At 37.8% G+C, this 21,665-nt stretch overlaps 1 protein-coding gene across 1 annotated transcript in view; it reads right to left on the bottom strand.

The window, feature by feature from the left end:
• The window catches only part of casp8ap2 (caspase 8 associated protein 2), a 35,978-nt gene that overhangs the window by 8,108 nt on the left and 6,205 nt on the right, over positions 1 to 21,665 (bottom strand). Inside the window, exons 2-9 of the mRNA XM_088402954.1 lie at positions 20,957 to 21,022; positions 19,125 to 19,190; positions 17,011 to 17,111; positions 14,082 to 14,156; positions 12,671 to 12,786; positions 9,556 to 11,888; positions 3,304 to 5,908; positions 1,094 to 1,193 (exon numbers count right to left, since the gene is read on the bottom strand). Of these exons, the coding sequence (XP_088259080.1) occupies positions 1,094 to 1,193; positions 3,304 to 5,908; positions 9,556 to 11,888; positions 12,671 to 12,786; positions 14,082 to 14,156; positions 17,011 to 17,111; positions 19,125 to 19,190; positions 20,957 to 20,990 (5,430 nt within the window). The 5' untranslated portion in view covers positions 20,991 to 21,022. The remainder of the gene's footprint in view (positions 1 to 1,093; positions 1,194 to 3,303; positions 5,909 to 9,555; positions 11,889 to 12,670; positions 12,787 to 14,081; positions 14,157 to 17,010; positions 17,112 to 19,124; positions 19,191 to 20,956; positions 21,023 to 21,665) is intronic.

Below are 21,665 nucleotides of genomic sequence, written 5' to 3'. Positions count from 1 at the left end.
TACGAGTGAGGCCGACCAAGAGCAGACCACCATCTCCGTGAGGAGAAACCAACCAATAGCAGACCAACATTGTAGTCAGGTGTTGCATGGAAGCAGTTCGACAGCAATAGTAAATAAGTGCAATTACCTGATAGCTGAAAGGAAAATAAAAACACAAATGTGAAACACAGAACGGCTCGCTGAAATGTATTTAAATTAATTGCTGTTATATGTAACAGCTTAAGTAAATATGTGTACTGCAGTAGTTCCACATCCGAGGAGGGCCCGTGGCAAGTGAATTTAGAGTTACCTCATCTATCTGACATGTAGGAAACCCTCACAGCATGTCACCGAAATCCAGTATAGATTCCCCGCCCCTTAAAAAAATCTGTGAAAGACCAAGGCTGTGAAAATCGAAGTGCAGTGTTTCAAAATGCACCTTTCTGTCCCTGCTACATCAGTTGGCAGTGAGCATGTCACTATTTGCATTAATGTTTTTTTTGTTTAATGTTTGGGACTTTAAACATGACCTATTTTTTTTTCATATTCAACTATGAAATAGTTCAGCGGCAATTTCTTGAAGCACCGTGTGAAAAGTAAGGATTTTATTTTGTCCATGTTCAACTATTCTGAGATCTCAGCAGAATAATTTGTTATTGCAGCATATGGAAAAACTTAAGTTTATTGCAGCCTGCTCAATAAAAAATATATCATTTTGAAATTTAAGTTTAAATTAGCAAAAATTTTTCTATTTTAAAAATTTTGCAAAAATCTTGTAATAATTTGTTCTCATAGACTCAATCTCAAGAGATATCTCGTCACGTGGGATTTGTATCTCGTCCCATGCCTACTGTATAAGGTTTAATAATTTAAGTTTTAATTAAATTTATGTTCTGCTGTAATATTTGTGTTATGTATAGCGTTGAAGACTTTTCACATTTAAAAAGATTCAGGTACCCACTTAACACATGGGGGGTGCAGTCCACATTAACAGTGAAAAATGAGGGATCACTTTATTTGAAAACTGCATCATTAGGCATACAATGCATATTTGTATACTTCTGATGGCAGCCTTTTAAAACTCGTTGATCCTGTAAAGACTACTTCAACTTACTTGTTCTGATGGCCTGTTCAGCTTATCTGACAGAGCAGCAAATGTTTTGCGCGAGGCACCTTTTGTTTTCAGCTCATTGAGAATGGCTCGATCTTCATCTCTGGAATGTAAATGAAAAAAAATTAGCTGTGCAGAAACCTTATCTTAGGTGCATATGCATATTAGATGCTTCTCAGTCTAATCACTGTCCTTCAGTAGTGCAGTTTTTCACAATTTTGAGAGCAAATGGGGATGGGATGAAAGTATATGGGTCATTTCATGTCAAATTGTCAAACAGAATGAAATGAAAACCTTCCCATCTGTCGATCGCAGAATTTCTTTGAAAAAAAAAATCTAGTTCCAAAATACACTTTTTGATAAAAAAATAGCTCTAGTTGACCATTTTCTTATGTTTTTTCTTTTTTTTAATGAAGTATAGTTGAAAAGATTTTTGGTATTATACTTTAAAAACCCATTATTAAAATAACTGAAAGTCTGTCTCAACTGTAACCTAGTCACATTTTTGCTTGTGTATGTCTGTTACTGAAAGCGTTCAGACGAGGAATGTCAGGGTTGCAGCTCAAATATGACCTAGGAAGGTAACTACTTAAACTTCTCTCAAGCCAGTAACTACTTAAACTTCCCCAAAATATGGCTAGTCAAAATCCATTAGCAAATTTGAAGAGTGACTGAGCTTGTGTCAGCTGAAACATAAAATTGTAAGAGTAAAAATGAAAGTAAGCAATTCTTCATAGTGACAAACTCTGACAACAGGTATCAAGCTCAAACTTACTTGTGAAGGATCAAATTATTGCTAAAGTCATAAGACATTGGTGCTTTGCCTGATTTTGACAGTGATTTTTTTTTTAATCTAAAAGACCCTGATATTGGTGAGGTTTTTTTTGACGGTTTATGGCACTGTATGTTCTAGCCCACAAGTCAACATCACAGCAGTGCAATTCAAAACGATTCCCAAGACTTCTATTTCTACTGAATTTCAACTAAAACTTCATAATTGATGAGGGTAGGGGTGGCTGCTACCTCAAGCCACAATTTTGACAATTAGCCAGGTCAGATCAAGTCAATTTTATTTGTATAGGTCCTCATCATGCTTTCACGACTCTACATAATGTACATAAAAAAGACATACCAATTCTGCAATTTAAAAGTAAAACATGGACCCTGAAATATTAACATGAAAAGTATAACTGAGAAGCACTGCATTAAAGGTAGTGTAAATGGTTAATGATTAACCTTGGTTTGGTGTTCATACAATGTCAATCAATCAATCAAATTTTATTTATATAGCCCTAAATCACCGAAGTCTCAAAGGGCTTCACAGATGAAAAGAGGTTGTACAGAGACATCTTTTCAGTATAAGGTACACAACAGCATCCCCTGTCAAAGCTCCCAGAAGGGGAAGGGAAAACTTAAAAACCCCAATTTGGGGAAAATCAGAAACCTCCAGAAGGGACCACAGGTGGGAGTTGCCTCCTTCCAGGCCCACAGGTAGAAGTGATAATGTACCAATGTACTGGTAAGTGTAGCGAACTAATCTTCTTGAAGTCCATGCATTACAGTTGAACATATTAGAGTGACTTCATCTCTTTTGGTTCCTCATTGTGTCATTGGACATGCGTATTATTTTACCTGCATGTGATGTGCGATGCTGAGAGAGTCAGAGCGGGTTAACACCGGAGCTAGCAAGTCATACTTTTACACCACGTATCCACAATGGAATTGTTGCAGAGGTGACTGCTCACTTATTTGAACAAAGTTAAGATTAAACCACACTTTCTGTCAGCAATACGTATGCCACACAGCTGCTCGTCCATTTACTTCTTTGATCATTACTGCCTGTGGACAAGATTCAGAGAAAGGTATTTTGTAACTCCAAATTTTCAGTGAAATGCTTGAAATTGTGACTCAATTCGTACCTCTGCCGACAGCAGGCAGAACTCTGAGGTCAGAAAAAGCTCCGCGATTTTATTTTTTTTTTCCAATGGAGCACATTTTTAATCTATACTATGTGTCTATTGCGCATTACTTTATATTGATCCTGAATTATCGTCCAATCTTAGTAGGTACTGTAACTTAATGCCGGCTATTTAAAGTGGATTACTTCAGAACAAACATTTATTGCTTGGGAAATGTACAGTAATTATTAACAGTTTTCTGTTAAATCATTTATACATTGTGGCCCGTGCATTTGTATAATGTCATGTACTGACCTGGTCCACGCTATCACCAATTCTCCTTTTTTCTTGATGACGTTCATGGCAGACAAAGTGACTGGAGATGAAGATGAGGATTTTGATTCAAAAGCATTTTTTAAACTGAAGACAGCGTCTTCCATATTGTTCTTTTCATCCCGTCTAGAACGCTTTGCTTTTGATTGCTCCTGGTGCTTTTTCCGTTTTTTGATTTTCTTGCAATCCGGCTTGTCTTTTTCCGTGGCGCTGCCAGTGCCCCCCGGCTTGTCTTTTTCCGTGGCTCTGCCAGTGCCCTCTACAACTTGCTCTGACGTTAATGTCTCCATTTCATTCTGCGTGACTGAAAAGCTTGACACTTCTGCACGTTCAACATTACTTTGCACAGTACTTTGAAAAGGACTGGTTCTTTTTTGTGCATCAGGAGGAGGATTTTCTGTTGGAGGTTTTACACAATTGTTTGAGTCCTTTGTTGCACAATCTTTTGAGGTAAAGTGCATATGGGTTGTGTGTGGGGGTTCTTTTTTTAGTGAGAAATTCTCTTCATTGGAGCCAATATCACCAGACTCAACTTGAAATGATACAGAATCTTCAGAAATGTCAGGGGGGCTGTACTTTGCCAGTATTACATTGTATGGATGAACACTTTTGTGCATCTGGTTGAACATTTTTTTTGTTTGGCTTTCTTTTGGTTCACCATTACCATCTTCTGTTAGTGCTTGACATAAGCTCTCATCCGTGGTCAGCGTAACATCCGTTTGTATAGTCCCCTGACGGATCTTTACAATAAAATGATCATTGGACTTCTCCATCACAAGTGCTTGCATGGGCAGTTCTGGCTTCAACACAAATGTATTGACAGCTGCTTGTGAGGTCATACTGTTGCTAGACCCAAGGCTGGAGTTGTCTGTGTCTAGGGCCAGGTGTATGTCTTGTTCAGTAGCATCTTCGCCATCTAACAGTGCATCCTCACTAATGTGAGCACTGATTACACTGTCTGGTGTGGGTACAGTATGTAAGCCAGACTCTTGGAGAAAGCTTAGGTGGCAGTCAGACTTGAGAGGTGATGGAATCGTAAGGGAAACCGCCAGATCTTCAGCTAGAAGTGAATAATTCCTCTGTGACAACAAGCCCAACTGCAGTGTTGCTGGACTTTCTGTTGGTATCTCTAACAAGCAGCTCTCATCAAATAAAGCTGGATTTAGTCTGACCAGATCCTTGGAACGCGGTGACATTTCGCGTGGTGATACATTTGACCATTTGGCAATAGGTTTGGGGGGCGTATCACATTTGGTTGGGGAAACAAATTTAGATGAATATTCAGATTTATTGGGAGTTGTAATGCTGATGAGTCTTTCTCCATTCTTTTTTGGGGTACTAAGAGCCCATGATGTGCTCTCACCAGTTATTCCATTGGCTTCAAGTAAGTCTGATCCTTGTAGCAGACACTTAAATATTTCTCCCATTTGAGAATCTCTTACCAGGTTAAACGTTAAACTGGTAGCTTGTTGCTCTGTGAGTAGTTCAAAGTCAGTTTTGTCAAGCATAGATGTGCTTTGAGAGGCTACCAAAGAAGCCATTTTATGTTTGCCTGAAACTGAAGACTTTTCAGGAGAACGACAGTCAACTTCTGGATCGGTCTTGTCATAATTGCTTGATCGTGCATCGTTTTGTACTTTCCCTGTAGGAGTAATTTTTATTTCTTTGCCTCTGCTACCAAGACCTGTTTTATGAGGAGCAGCAAATGATTTGATTTGTTTTGAAGAACTTAGTGAACCTTTAAAATCCTTCTTAGATTGCGTTTTCTCAAAAGACAGCTCCAAAAGTCTTTCAGTGCCACTACAAATCTTTTCTTTAGGGAAGGTTTTTGGTGGTCTACACAGGCTCTTCAGGGTCACATAAACATCCTTGAGCATGAAGTCAACTTCATTATCGACAAAGATCCACAACCTTTGTTTCAAATCAGCAGCTTGTTGGTCAAAAATGCGCTTTACGATGCCATTGTCTGCTACTTTGTTAAAAACAGACACAATTAATACTTTCAACTTTGATTTCAGTTCCATAGCATGAAAACATATTTGACCAAATTGGGCTCCATCCACAAACTCCACAAAGGACTCTCTGAAATTCTCCATCACGCCAAAGAAATTTTTCTGAGAAAAAGTTTTGTGAAGCTTCATATATTTTTTACGGATTTCCAAGCGAACAGATTTGAACATTTCCATTACTTCTTCTATTGTTGAAAAGGAAGCCTTGCCTGATGTTGGGTAAACTGTTTTGAAACGGCTCTTATTACCTGGACTTTGTGTTGATCCGCTTTCTGTTGCAGTCTTTTCTTTTGACGCAAGGCACATTACTTCAGATTTCCTTTTCAAAACTTTTTCCTTATTTCTGTTTTTTTCTGTCACCTTCATTCTTTTGGTAGCATTTACAGGTGAGGGTGCTTCTCCACTTCCACTTGAAATGTCCCCTTGCTCTAGTTCAGTGTCAGAATTATTTGAAGGCAGTTCTGATAAATTGTCATCCAAGTCTTGCTTGTTGGGTTTCAAAGGACCAACTACATATTTGTTTTCTTTTTTTAGATTTAATTTCTTTGAGCTGGCATCATCGGCTGTATTTGAGAATTCTGCAGACAAGAAAGAGAATTCAAGAAATGATTAGGAGAGGTTCATGGATTACATTATAAACAATACAAAAAATACAAGACCCACTGAAAAGCCAGTGTGCTGTATGGTACAGATATCGAATTTAAGTTTGATAAAGTTTTACTCATCTCCTGTACTGGTGTGTTTCTCTTAATGTAAAATAAAATGCCTTACAACACCGTGCGCCCTGTGACCCAGTGCGCTCTATGAATTGAAAATTCCAAAAATAGACCTGTTCATTGTATTTAATAATCCAGAGTGATTTATAATCTGAAAAATACAACTGTCTCTACTTTAGTAATTATGTAAAAACCAACACACAAGTTCTTTTGGATAGTTGGATAATTATTCTTGTGGTAAATGTGTTTTAGTTGAAAGCACCTCATTTAAAGTTGCAGCAAATCCTATTGTGGATGAGGGCCTATAGAAAATGGTGTCGATATTGCATACATCACGATAGCATCCCTGCTCTAAAAGAATGAAAGATGAAAAATATTAAACATTTTTTAACACTACTGATTTTTTGAAGTCTTGGGCCGTTAGCAAAATTATTAGTAAGTGGCTAGATGGACCAATGACTGCATTAAAGTAAAATAGCAAAGTGCTTTCACCCCATTATTCATCTTGATCTGTGTCTGCTTTTATAGATCGATAGAAAGCCCACATTTTTTAAATATATTTGTAGCTATAAGTGTTTACTGCATTTGTAATGCACCGTGTGTCTTGCTGAATGAAAAAGATGTTGACATTTTGTCACGTTTCTGTTATGGCCCTATCCTTTTGAAACGATATTACAAATACAGTGATCCATAGTTTTTCGTGTTTAATGAAGACTGGCGCCCAGAAGTCTCGTTAAAGTGAACCCTGGAGCTGATCAAAGATGATAACAATCAGAGTTTAAACTTGAAATTCCAATTTACTACAAAATAAATCTCCATAAGAGATTTACAAAGCTCTGCTGCTATTCTATTCACGTCTCCCTACAGCATGTGTGACTTTGAGGAGTCTCAGCTCTCGGGCATGCCTACAAGATACGTGATTGGCGCGAGCATGGCAGTTGGGAAGGGACTGGATAACAACTCCTGCCCTCATTGGTCAATGGCAGGAGGGCAGGGCAGGAGTGAAAGTTTTGCCAGGGCTCTGCAGATCAGTACTATAGCATTTGTCCCAGTGAAATCTGTCTGGCGACAGAGCTGGTCGTAAAGGAATCTAGACAATGCTTCAAAATAAGATGTGGAATAGCAAGTAATGTTTGAAATGAACATCATTGGTATGCTTTTATTTTGAAGTTATTCCCGGAAACAAGGTCGTAACAATGATCTAGTTGTCATCTACTTGATCATTTTTACCTCACGCTGTGAACACAAACAGTGTTCTTTTTTTTTTTACTGTTATTTTTCCGCAAGATCAAAACAAACATGGAACGAAGTTGTCAAAACTGTTCTGTCAGAAGTTATGCTAAATAAAAGAATAGATGGACATTGATTAATATTTTGGTCAAAAAACGCTGCGTCCAATGGACCCATGTTGATTTGAAATAATGTGTCCCCGTCAAAAATGATGCACCTAGGACACAAGCAAATGAAAGCACTGGTTTAACGCCAGTAGTAGCTATCAGTATTTATAGTAACATGTGCCGCTGAAAATGCGGTCTTGTTGTCTTTGTCAAAATGCTAAGCGAGTCATGACGTTTCTCACTGAATGGGAGGGAACTGAATGGAAAGATATTTTTTGTAAAGCAAATAGTGCTAGTTATTAAAAGTTTGATGGCTGTTGATTTGGAAAAGTACACGTCCCAACTTGGGTAAATATTCAATTCAATTCATCCATCCATCCATCGCTGCTTATCCTCACTAAGGTCGCAGGAAGGATTTATTCTGACACAAATTACACTTTCAGAGTTAGAGCGGTGTGTGCAGTGTGATGAATAAACACAGATTCGAAGCAACTTTGTTGTGTCTACCAGTAGGAAAGTGGCAAGGCAAAAATGAGGCTGACTTTCCAGCTTCCATTTATTTTCATTTTTCATGGCATTCTTTCCCACAAACTGATAACAATAAAATGACTACGCTCATTTCTATGTCACTAATATTACTATGTCTACAAACACCAGGGATTTTAAAAAATCATCATCAAGCTTTAATATTGCCCATTAGTTGGTACAAGCTAGTGCCTTTTTGTGCCGGTCCCAAGCCTGGATAGTCACAGAGGGTTGTGTCAGGAAGGGCATCCGACATAAAAATTTTGCTAAATCAAATATGCAAATCAAACCTATGACTTCCATACCGAACTGGGCTGGGGTTAAGATTGACCGCCATTGGTTCTGTCCACCCACTGTGGAAATTTGGCGACTGTACATGGAAGACTGAGAGGAGGTAGGGGTATCCATAAAAAGAGAGAGAGGAGGAACACAAAGATCTAAAAGCTGAGAGTAGGGAACTATGTTGAAACTATGACACTAAAAGGTAGCGAGTTGGTTGAAATGAAGCAGAATAGTAAGGCAGATATCGTGTTTGCCCAGGAAACCAGGTGAAAAGACAGGCAAAACTGGAAGTCTAATAGCAGGGTTCAAATTGTTCTAATATGGTGTAGATGGGAAAAGAAATTGAGCAGGCGTTATCCTGAAGGAGAAGTTTATTAGGAACCTCTTGGAGGTTAAACGGGATTCAGATAGAGTGATGAGTCTGAAGCTAGAAAAGGAAGATGTGGTGTTCAATGTTGTTAATGGGTATGCCCCACAGATAATATGTGAGTTGGAGGTTTTGCCAAAATCATCAATATTAAAACAATAAAACGCTTGAACTACTTCAGTTGTGTGTAATAAATCTAATATATATGAAAGTCTAATTTTTATCAGTACATTACAGAAAATAATGAACTTTATCACAATATGTGAATTTTTTGAGAAGGACCAGTATACACAAGGTCATCAAATTAGTGTCTGTTCAGTCTGCAAGTGGGTTGCCTGTAAGGATTTTTACACTCTATCGTCACAGTGTGTCATTGTGCCCTTCACATACTATAACGTCTCATCAACTCATCACTATACTGGGTTGTTCATTACATTCTAACATTTCCTGCTGGCCTCTTAGAACATTTCCTGCTTAACCAAAATGGAGAGCATTGGCATGGAGCACATTCTTCCAGTGTACTGTACAGTATTTCATCACATTTCTGGCCCATCTCTATTAATTACTGTCTGTGTCATTTTATTCAATGTTTAGCTATACCACTGCAAAAGAGCTGAGCTTAAATGGGAAACTCAGCACTATATTATCTAAAGGGGGAAAGACGTATTGGGTGGAAGGTTTGTTTATGATGGTAGCATGGGCGTTATCACAGAAAATGTGTTAAATCCAAAATCGGATATACTGACAACCTGCTCGTATCTTTGAAGTTCCTATGTGGAGGAGCACATGTGTACACATTTTGATTCATTCAAGATAAGTGTTATCAGAATTAAAGTTGAAAAAAGACAGGCGAACGGTGCCAATTACTTGGATTGGCCAATGCTGTATACTTTAACGCAACCTAAACATTGTGAGCATATAACAGCAGGTCAACAAACATCACATGCAAGGATTCCTGAGAACAACATAGAAAAATATACAATGATTACCCACATTACCTTTTTGCAGGCTTTTGACATGCCCAGGTTTTCCAGGAACAAGGTGGCGGCTTGTCTTTTTAAGGTGCATTGGACTCCTTAAAGGACTGATTGCATCTGGGATTCGTTTTAGATGGCTAAGAGTGTGCATCATAGAGTCCTCATCATGAACTAATAGCACTGAACTGGAGGGCTTGGAATTTTTTGCATGACTATTTTCGCAAGGCTTTTTCTTTGGTGTGACAGTAAGATCACCACCATTTTTTGGTTGAGGAATTTCTTCTGTTGTGCTGCTGACCTTTGACACAGCAATACAGCCAATAGATGTGCCTGGGTCAATTTCAACTCTTGTACTGCCACTATGATCCTTTTTCTTTAAGGAATTAATTGCCTCAGGTAAACAAGCCTCTTGCTGAGGAACCAATTCCACGCTTATAGTACTAGATACAGCATCTACATCTCCGAAATCACCATGAACACAAGGCATGGTGGAGTTGAAAAAAGAAGAGTGATTCACTCCAGGTTGACAGTCCTGAGACATGGTGATAGGATGAGGTTGTTGACTTCCAGGATTAGTGTTGATAATGTCTTCGGAGAGAACTATATTTTTTGGTGTGCCGCCATGCTTCATATTGTTATCTGGAGAGCTGGTGCCTGGAACTAGGCTTTTGGAAACATTTTCAATTGAACCAGGACATGGTCCAACAGTTATATGTTGATATTTATTGCTTCCACAGTCTACTTTTTGTGAAGGATTGTTTGGCTGCCTAGCTATACTGTTTCCAAATATTTTGCCACCATAATCCGCTAAATCTGGTTGTTCATATGAATCTAATCGAGTATCTGGGCAAAATTTAGCTTTGGCCTCACTGTTCCCCTCTTTTTTTATTAGTGAGGTATGACTTTGTGCTTCTGGTTTGTGATGTGTAGTCTTGCAATTTGCAACTGAATCTAGGGACTCACTGGATGAAATAGTTTGGACAGAAGTGCCTCCAACTTGCTGTGTAACTACATAAGCTTCACTGTGGCTTGTGTCTTTTTCCCGGGCATCTTTCACGGGCAACTTTTCTGACGTCAGTGCTTCAGCAGAATCTGCAGCCAAATTTCCCATTCTTTTTAATTCATTGGCATCAGTTTGACGACTAGCATGCATATCACCTCGCAAATCATCATCTAACCTATTTTCAGATATGTGATGCAATGCAACAAGTCCATCCTTGCTGGTGTTGTTTGGTACTGGCTTTTTGATTGGTGACAGAGTGAGATGGAGTGTTTCCATGAAGCACAGTTTCCTGTTTTGGTTATTCTCCTCCATTGGTTTCTCTGCTGTTTTAACATTTTTTCCTTGTTTGCCCTCGTTAACATTATTGTGTTTATCATTGTGGGATTCTACTGATGACTGATTTTCACAGAGTCTGCTTCTCTCCGATCTAGTCCTTCTTCCATGCCTACTGGTCATTTCCTTTTCATGTTTCCTGTCACCCTTACACTGGTAAGCTTTCGAAATTCTATTCCTTTGCTTCTCTTTGGAGTTATCTCCGTAAGTTTCTGTTTGCCGGATAATAGAGGACCTCTTCCAGTCTTGAAGTTCTGAATGTTCCATCTGTGAACTGGTATGTTTAACATTATCCTTATCATTTTTACAATGTCGACAATAGTTCTCTGTACAATTATGAGGAATTGAATGTTGAGAATCAAAAGGGATGATTTTATGTCTCCGTCCTTCAGTTCTCCCTCTATGGGCATCTGAGGAACCAATCACATGTAAATGGTGTATTGGAGGGCTTTTACTCCTCTCTGATTTGTGATGCCCCTCTACAGTTATCCTGTTCCTGCTTTTACATATCCTAGAGTCGTATCTTCCAATGTCTTTATCTATTCTAAGAGATCTGTCTTTCTCATAACTGTCCCTTTTGGGGACTGAACTAATTCTGTACTTCCTGTCTGTGGTATCAGAAGGTCTCTGATGTAGTTTCTCTCTGTTTTTTTGCTCATCCGACGCATGATGCCGATTTGATGAAGAAAAGCCAGAATTGCTGATGTAATGCTCATTTTGTTTGTCAAGCACTAAGCCATGTCCACTTGAAGAACATTTGGGATGACTATTAGAGGAGACTTTTGTCTCAGTGTAAGAGACAGTGGCTTTGTTGTTTGGGCTATGGCTTTCTCTTCTGGGTGATCGAAGTGGAACCTTTGGACAATGACGATCCCTTGATGAGGATGATACTCGAAGAGATGGGTGCAGAAAAGGACTAGGTGGTGTAGAATTTGGAGCCCAGGCGGTGGAGTTGGTAATGGCCTTACTGGAGGAGTCCTGAGCTTCAAGATTATTCACTCTATATCGATGATATGACCTGTAGAAAAATACATTAAAGATTACTTCATGTTTGGTGTAAAAATGTGGAAGAGAGGTGAAAGGAGGGGGGGGGGGGGTGAGCTCACTGTCAAAATGACGTACGTGTTTCAAAAACACGTAAGTCTACCGTTCATATGAATATGACTGTTGCGAGACACGACTTCAGGCCTTTGCATGAATCTCCTTTGGATTCGTGAGTCTGATCCTTTGAATGCGTGGATCTGAGTCTTTGGGTTGAGTTGAATATGCAAATTGAGATGACGTCACGGCAAGCTACAAGCTATCCATCCATTTTCTAGAGCCGCTTATCCTCACAAGGGTCGCAGTACTGGTGCCTATGCCAGCGAAGAGAACCCACGCGGGCTCGGGGAGAACATGCAAACTCCTCACTGGAAGTGTGCGATTCTCTCTCTCCCCTCCCCTCCTCCCTCCCTCCCGACCTTTTTTTGTATTTGTTTCATTTTTACTTTTTGTGTAACTTGAAGTCAGTTCATTAAAGCCACCATCGAGGCATTGTTAATGGTGTTTGGAGCTGACCAGCGCACCTTGTGTTAGCTTGTGCAGTAAAGGTGTCCAACCACATTCAAGTATCCTGTATACTGTATATTATCAACAACACGTCAAGACCAGGAGATTTGCGTTCCACTCAAAGCGCAGGATTGCAATGGCAAAAACAAAAACTTTTTCCTGGAGTCGTTCGCGCTTCAATCGGCCAAGCCTTGCGCCGTCCCGGGGGGGCCAGCCCCACTATTTGAGGAGGACTGAAATATTGGCACTTACGACTGGTTCAGCCTTTGAATCTCAGCGTCCTTTCGCATAACCTCTCGCTTTGCAGTCTGTAACAGTGCAGAGATATTCTTTTTGAGGTGGTTGTTCTCAGTGCTCAGGCCTGTGTTCTATAAAAGAAAAACAGACTGCTATTTATTATAATTTTTGTACAAAGAAGTTAGAATAGTGTTACTTTGCGGCAATAAAGAAATCTATAAAAATGACAATGTTACAAACACAGCAAATTCCTGTAAAATTTAAAAGGCAACAGCAGGATGGTTACTAAGGCTCTACGATATTAGAAAAAATGTGATATGAGATATACAGTGGTGATGTAGATATTATTGCAACACTGAACAGACTATCTTTAAATCACATTTTTATTGGCAAATGAAAAATATTTTTGCAAAATAAGCAGCCCAAATGTACTCTAAGGTAACAAAGTTTATAATTCCTATACATAATCTCTAAATTTAAAAGTTTTTAGGATTGTAATGATTTGAGGTTGCATCTGGTCACTCAAAAGTCAGGTAAAAGTGTTCAAAATTTCATATGAAACTTACTGTAATTCCCCAAATATAAGACACACCGGTGGAACCATCAGTCTAACCCTAACCCTAGGGGCTTGGCTGTATTTGTGTTCTTTTGCCTCCATCTGCTGGCGTTTTTCTGTCCTTTGCAGGGTGTCCGGACTCCCCCTCAGAGATAAGGTAAGAAGCTCGGTATCCGAGCGGGGCTCAGTGTCGAGTCGTGGCTACTCTGCGTTGAGAGGAGCCAGTTGAGGTGGTTCAGGCATCTCGTTAGGATGCCTCCTGGACGCCTCCCTGGTGAGGTGTTTCGGGCATGTCCCACAGGAAGGAGGCCCCGGGAAAGACTCAGGACACACTGGAGGGGCTACGTCTCTCGGCTAGCATGGGAGCGCCTGGGGATCCTTCTGGAGGAGCTAGAGGGAGTGGCCGGGGAGAGGGAAGTCTGGAATTCCTTGCTTAGGCTGCTGACCCCGCAGCCCAAGCCCGGAATACAGCGGTAGAAGATAGATGGATGGACGGACAGACATCATAATTTTTAAATGATCCTCTCCGTTTTAGCAATGAACTGTGAATGAACAAGGATAGACTCGGACGGTGGTTCAGTCTGCTCGTCTCTTTTATTGAAAATAAAGCCATAACAAGCTCAGCTAACACGAGCTGCTGTTAGCTGCAACAGGCGCCATGTAAAAAAAAGTGTTGTCTTATATTTGGGGAATTATAGTATTTCACATCTTTGTGACATGCATTATTACTGTGACAATATTTTTCCAATATATTTCGCAAACCAAATGGAAACGTGCACAAAAAATAGGCATAGAAAGTGTAATTATAAAACAAATACATGCTGAGTGATTGAGAACAACAGCAACAAAAATACATAAAATATAACAAACCTGTATCTCCATCTTCTCTATTCTTCTGTGCAATGCTATAATTTGGTTTTGGGCTGCTTGAAAGCGGGATTTCAACTGTAGGCATCAAAAAAGGAATATGAAATCATTGGTCAGCTGACTTCCAACTTCAAATTTGATTACAATTGATGATGAGTTCATAGTTTACTGTGTGATTTTTAAACAAATGGAATTACATTAAATGCTTGCATGTGTCAGTAGTGTCCCCCAGAAAAAGGGTTCATATCTCATGTCTGGATTCTAAGAACCTCAACATGCATGACAATTAATTTTACACATACATGCAGATATTCATTCTAAAGTAACATTAAACAACAACAACAACAACAAAAATCAAAACAAAACCAGCGACGCAAGCAGTTATAAAGGGTCTTCACAGTGTGGACCATGTTGGGGTACTGCCACAATGGAATAATAGCACATTGAAAGACATAGTTCATATTAAACTAAGTCAAGATATTGCATAGTGCTGTACTCTCATAAAATGAATCACAGAAAAGCTAAAAAAATATTGACAAATCTGACAAGAAATTCAAAATGTCTGACCTCCTGTTGAGGGCAGATTAAGACTCCACTGATGTTTTGTAGATCTTGGGCTGTTAGATATGACTCAAACGTTTCATAGATCTTGGTGAAAACTACAACCAGGCCTGCGTTATTAGACTTCCTAGAGAGCGCTCCTGAGAAATGTTTTAAAGCTGTATGGATTTGGAGTGACCGACTAGAACAAGATCTGAGATGGTCTGTGTGCAAACATCACGGCATACAACACACCCATTTCTGCAGAGTATTAAGTTAGTTAGGCACACCCTTTTTAAACAAATGTATGGAAACGTGTCGAGGGAAGGTGTATTTGTCGCTCTACTTTGCTATCCTCATGGAACCTGGAACTTTACCAAGGTTTAGAAATTCATTGTTCAACTGTTCATGTAAACTGTGATTTTCCATCTTCAGCTGCCACTTGTGGCCCCTTTCAAAGTTTATGATTTTTCCCCGGTAAGAGTTTTCCTTTCCTTTCTAGAAATCTGGTACCGGGGATTCTGATGTAGATTTAAGAAGTCCTTTGGAGACTGTTTTGTGACTTTAAAGCTTTATTTATGAATTTTACTTGACTTAAAAACAGACAAAAAAAAATAGTTAAGATCAATATTGGTAAGCCTCTTTCAGACTGCATGAACTGTTATTTGCTGGAGCTATTGATTAACCTAAACTTGTTTGATTTTAGCCTCTCAATGGTATTCTTTTTATTGATTTTTTTAAGTCCCTCATGAAACCTTGCTAATTATATTTTATTTACTAAAAATAACAATTTGCAAACAATTTGCAAACAACAATTTGCAAACATCTGCTTTTAATTTGAATACAATGACTGAAACTGTAACCAGTTACAAAAAAGTGTGGTAAGTACATCAATCCCTTGCGTTTAATATTGTTTTATTGATGTTAAGCTGTCTTTTTAGAAATCACTAAGCAAAACAAAATAAACACAAATAATTGTTAAATAAACAGTAGAAATTAATACATTGCGATACAAAATAAAATAGTGTCTTGACGAAATAATTAATTAAAAAATATTCGATAGAGACAGCCACAATTGTTAGCTGTGGCTGCAGTTTCAGCTGGGCGCTTTGCATTTATGTGCTAAGCAAAACTTGAGCTGTAATTGTGGTAAGCGTACTGAAAGACATGCTGAAAGTGAAGTGACAAAACTGTTGAAGAATGTAGAGAGGAAAACAGACATTCTAACATTGAAGGAAGAGGAAGAGTATTATGCTGGAAATCGAGTGTGTGGTAGTTGCAGAGGCTGTTGTGGTAGAGTAAAAAGGGGTCACAAGAGGGATTTTTTTAATTTGCATATTAAAATACGCCAGTTATTAAGTTATGTGTGTTGATTTAAAATACTATATTGTCTTTGAGGTGAAGTAAAGGGCTCATAAGGTTATTTGGAAATTGCATCAGAGCTTTAGCTAACGAGCAAAAAAATTAAAAATAAAAATAAAAATCGCTATTAGTGGACTATATGCAAAAATAATAGCTGATTAATCGACTTAAAATAATCGTTTGTGATGGCCCTAATTCACAAGGACCTACACATGAGCATGTACATATACACGCGCAAAAAAAGCACACACACGGACACGCACACACACAAACACACACCAACTCCTAATAATGCACTACTGTGTAACTTGTAACTGCCTTTTTTGTAATAAAAAGAACAGTAGGGAACAAGAAGCTGGAAGAGCCTGTTGTACTGATGGTGACTGCTTCCCTCTTTTGGAAAACATACATTTTGACTCGTTGTATACTTCGTCTCCAGTGTTTTCGATTGAAAACTCTGGCAGCAGTGTGTTGATGTTAGTAGCTCTGTGATGTTATAACGATAAAAACGGAGCTTCAAGTACTCAAGGTAGCCACTTTGCAATCACAACTGTGAAGGCCAAATTCAAATGAAAAACCTACTATGGGTATTGCATAAACCATTAGCGGGTTTTAGTTTTGGCCTGTGTAACATGCCGTTAGCGTGTGATGTGACATTGTGGCATTTTTCTTGGTAGGTCTTTTTACAATAAATAAGTAAGTGTATGAATGTTGTCACATCCATGTAGATAGAAAAGTACTACTACTACTACTAATAATAAAATAATAAATGAATAAAATAATAAAATACTAAATAACATGTACTAGTGCCACACGACCAGATGATATTTTTCTAGGACAAACTGTGAAGTGGGACACATTTGCAGGTGAATCCGTTACTGTGTTGAGCCCTGGAAGAAATCTCAAGGAGTGGCGGCTAGCATTTTCAATTAATGTAAATTTATAATTGCAAGGAAATAAATTTTGAAAAAAAAATGCGTAACATGTCTTACTATAGCGAGCATTTCATATGAGCCAAACGAACACTAACCTCAGTGAATGATGATTCTGTGTCCTGTTGTTCTTCGGTCACAATCTGTTCATATAGATCCATTGATTCTCTCAGCTGTGATGGATTTGGAGACCACCTCTCTGTAGTTTGGAAAATTACCAATCACCTTGTCAAACCAAAACATCAGGGTAAACTGAAAACAATCAGAACCTATTCACCTTCAAATTACTGTATTTCTCCATGTACAAGTTGAGTTTTTTTGCCCTACTTTTCAACTATCATATGGTGTGTGTGTGTGTGTGTGCGTGCGTGTGTGTGTGTGTGTGTGTGGGGGGGGGGGGGGGGGGGGGGGGACGACTTATACCCGCATGCTAAATAAGTACTATAATTTACATCAGGGGTCTCAAACTCCAGTTCTCGAGGGCCGCAAACCTGCATGTATTCCATAATGCTCTCTTAAACACGCTTGATTCAAATGATTGGGATCGTTTTCAAGCTCCTGCAGAGCTTGCTGATGAGCTAATAATTTGATTCAGGTGAGTTAATATATATATATATATATATATATATAAACACATATATATACACACACATATATATATATATATATATATATACATATATATACACACACACACACACACACACATATATATATATATATATATATATATATATATATATATATATATATATATATATACACACACACATATACATATATATATATATATATATATATATATATATATATATATATATATATATATATATATATGTGTGTGTGTGTGTGTATATATATATATATATATATATATATATATATACATACATATATATATATACACACACACATACATACACATATATATATATATATATATATATATATATATATATATATATATATATATATATATACATATATACATATATATACACACACACACACATACATACATATATACATATATACATACATATATATATACATATATATATATATATATATATATATATATATATATATATATATATATATATATATACACATATATACACACACACATATATACAGTGGTACCTCGGTACTCGACCATAATCCGTTCTGAGGTGGTGGTCGAGCACCGATTTGTTCGAACACCGAAACCAATTTTCCCATAAGAAATAATGGAAAGTATGTGTGCACAAGTAAATGTGCACAAGCAGTACATGATAAAGATAAAGATAAATAAAGCATTATAAACCATTTTGTATAATTTACTTACGTTTTGGAGAGTGGTTGATGGCATACAGGAATGGATGTGGAGAGGATGGGTGGGAGGGTTACTCCTTCCAAGATGACGCTAGCTAACTGCGACGCGAGGTCGGACACTCGTACACCACGTTCATATTTTGCTATAATTTCCTTCTTCAGTTCAATAGTGGTCCTCATTGTTTCCCTCTTTGCCTTCCCCTTATCACTGTCTTTCTTTGGACCCATTATTAAGGGCTAGAGCAACACGAAAAAGTTTAAATCCGGGAAGAAATACTCGAACAAACGTCTTCCTCCGCTGGCGGTCTGAGTTGAACTGGCGCTTACCCGCTGGCCGAGAAGGGCCGAGGAGCGCGTTCGGGTCGGCTCGGCTAGTCGAGAACCGAAAATCTGTTCGAGGTCCGATGCATTATCTACTTGAATTTTTTGGTCGAGCACCGATTTGGTCGAGTATAGAGGCGGTCGAGTGCTCGTATGACGGGCAATCCAAACCTATGTTAATTCGTGAATGCGTGCAACGTGTGCAAAAACCTTAGGTAAAAACATCACGACTTTATACACATATTAAAAATGAGTAACATTTTTGTAAAATTCACCCAAATTGAAGTTTAAAAAGGTCAATTTAGACACAAGGTCGACTTGTACACGGAGAAATACAGTACTCATGAAAGAAGGCGAGAAAGAAGCTCTTTTAATAACATAATTTGGTTATTTAGACAAGGAAATTGTCTCCAACAGTGACCAAATTGGTTTTCCACTGGGCTCTTTCAAAATACATTTGTGGTAAAACCTAATTGTTGTCTTCTACAGTGTTACGAATGGTTTCTGAAACACTGCTTTCATAAAATTGTATGTAATACGAGAGAGATTTAAAGAAAAAATATTAAACTGATTTTACCTGAAATGTTGGAGTGTTTAAGATCGAGGTCAGTGTAGATATCCACAGAATCCTCATTGAAAGCATCTGCGGATTTTGACATCACATCAAAATTCTGGACAATTATATCACGAAAACAAGCTACATGAACCATACAGTCACCATAGAGTCAGCATTGCCCATTAGGTGTGTGCCTGTAAGTAAATTATTATTTTACATAATTAGCAACACTTCCAATGATTATATATTAATTTACCATACATAAAACTTTTTCAAAACCTATTATAGATATTTCTACATTTACAGTAGCCCATGGCCACAACTTGACTGTCAGCCCACCTGAAGTGCAATGATGCTGGTCCAGCACAAATTTCCGAACTACATACGACAAAATCAACACTTTAATGTTTTTTGAGTATTTAACAGTCAATGACTTAAACAAGATCTAAAACAGATTTAAAAATTAAGCCTTTTCAAATGGTGTGAGTGCAAGAACCAGCACTGGGCATCATCATTGGCGTTGGGCCAAGATCTCATATGTAGTTCTCATATGTATTTTACAATTTGGTCAATTCAATTAAAAAAAAAAATCTATTCTATCCATCCATCAATCAGCTACCACTTTATCTGGGGTCGGGTTGCGGGGGCAGCAGCCTCAGCAGGGAAGCCAAGAATTCCCTCTCCCACTCTCTGGCCTCTTTGGCCAGCTCCTCCAGGGGGATCCCCAGGCATTTCCAAGCCAGCAGAGAAACATAGCATGTCCTGGGTCATCCCTGGGGCTCCCGCCCAGTGGGAGATGCCCCGAAGACCTCACCAGGGAGATTTCAGGAACATCTCACCAGGGAGATGTCAGGAACACCTCACCAGGGAGATGTCAGGAACACCTCACCAGGGAGATGTCAGGAACACTTCACCAGGGAGGCATCCTAACCAAATGCCTGTGTTATGACCCTGTGGGTCATATGTTGTTTTTGTGTATGTGTTGTGCTGTGTTCCATCCTTGGTTTGTGTGTGTGCATGTGCCTTTTTGTTGGAATGAGTCAATTGTGTCCAGGTGGTGTCCTCTCATTGGCTAGCTCTCCTGATTGCCGCCCTATTTAAACAGCCCGCAGACAGAACGCTGTCTTTCTCTGGCCATCCCACCGCCAGAAAACGCCACGTTTCAGAGACCGTTGATAGTAGTGTGGAATAGTGTTTGACTCATCTGTGTTTGTTCACATTATAAAATACTTGTAAATAGCTCGAGCAGTAGTCGGAGGGAGATGCCATTTTTTTTAACCTCTTTTCTCCTGTTTTTGCGTTAGGTAGGTAGTTGAGCAAATTGTCATTTGTTTCCTTTTTGATTTGGCTAGTGAGGTAGGGCTACTTCTGTTTGTTATTTTGGCAGATGTTCTCCCTCTGAAGAAAATAAAGACTACCTTTATTTTGTTCAGTACGCCTTATGCCGCATTCAGATGGAGCGCATCATTTACGCTCTACGCGAGGCGTTTTGTAGCAATGTCAAGATGAAGTTCACTTTTGCACAACTGTGTCTAGCGAGGGGAGGGGAGTGAGCTTGTTGTGCACTTTGCAGTGGATCCGAAAAGGAGAGCATTATGTATTATGTATTATGTATTATTTATTTTGTAAAATGTTTTTATAATGTAGAAAAAATGTTAAATTATGTATTTTAGAGCTGTAATTTCAACACCGTGATATTCTTGCTCAAGTTATCATACCACAAGAATTTGATATTGTCCCATGCATATTGCCAATAAAGAAGCGTTGTAACCTCTATCATAAGGTAAATTGCTCAGCCCTCCCAACAAGATCACAAATTCTCTATAAAGTCAATATCTTGAGTATATACATACCACCAAAAGCCATGTCACTGCTGGTGCATTCCATGCTTTCAAAAACTGCTGTTGATCACTTGTTACCTGACAATAAAGCAAAAATAAATGTTCTTATTAAAGACAGGCTATGAATGTCTAGGATTAGAAAATAAACATGGTGAAAGACGGCCCAAATTCATAACTGTTTTCCTGACCACAAAATAGATCCAAGTATATATATATATATATATATATATATATATATATATATATATATATATATATATATATATATATATACATATATACATACATATATACATACATACATATATACATATATATATATACATATATATATACATATACATATATATATACACATTATATATATATATATACATATATATATATATATACACATATACATATATATACATATATATATATACATATTTACATATATATATACATATATATATATATATACATATATATATATATACATATACATATATATATATATATATATATACATATATATACATATATATATATATATATATATATATATATATATATACATATATATATATACATATATATATATACATATATATATATATATATATATATATATATACATATATATATATATATATATATATATATATACATATATATATATATATACATATATATATATATATATATATATACATATATATATATATACATATATATATAT

The sequence above is a fragment of the Hippichthys cyanospilos genome, chromosome 20 (genome assembly GCF_059441005.1).
Source record: "Hippichthys cyanospilos isolate Australia breed blue-spotted pipefish chromosome 20, RoL_Hcya_1.0, whole genome shotgun sequence".
NCBI classification, from domain to species: Eukaryota; Metazoa; Chordata; class Actinopteri; order Syngnathiformes; family Syngnathidae; genus Hippichthys; species Hippichthys cyanospilos.
Note: the sequence above shows the minus strand (reverse complement) of the source record. Positions and strands in the feature narration are given on the sequence as shown.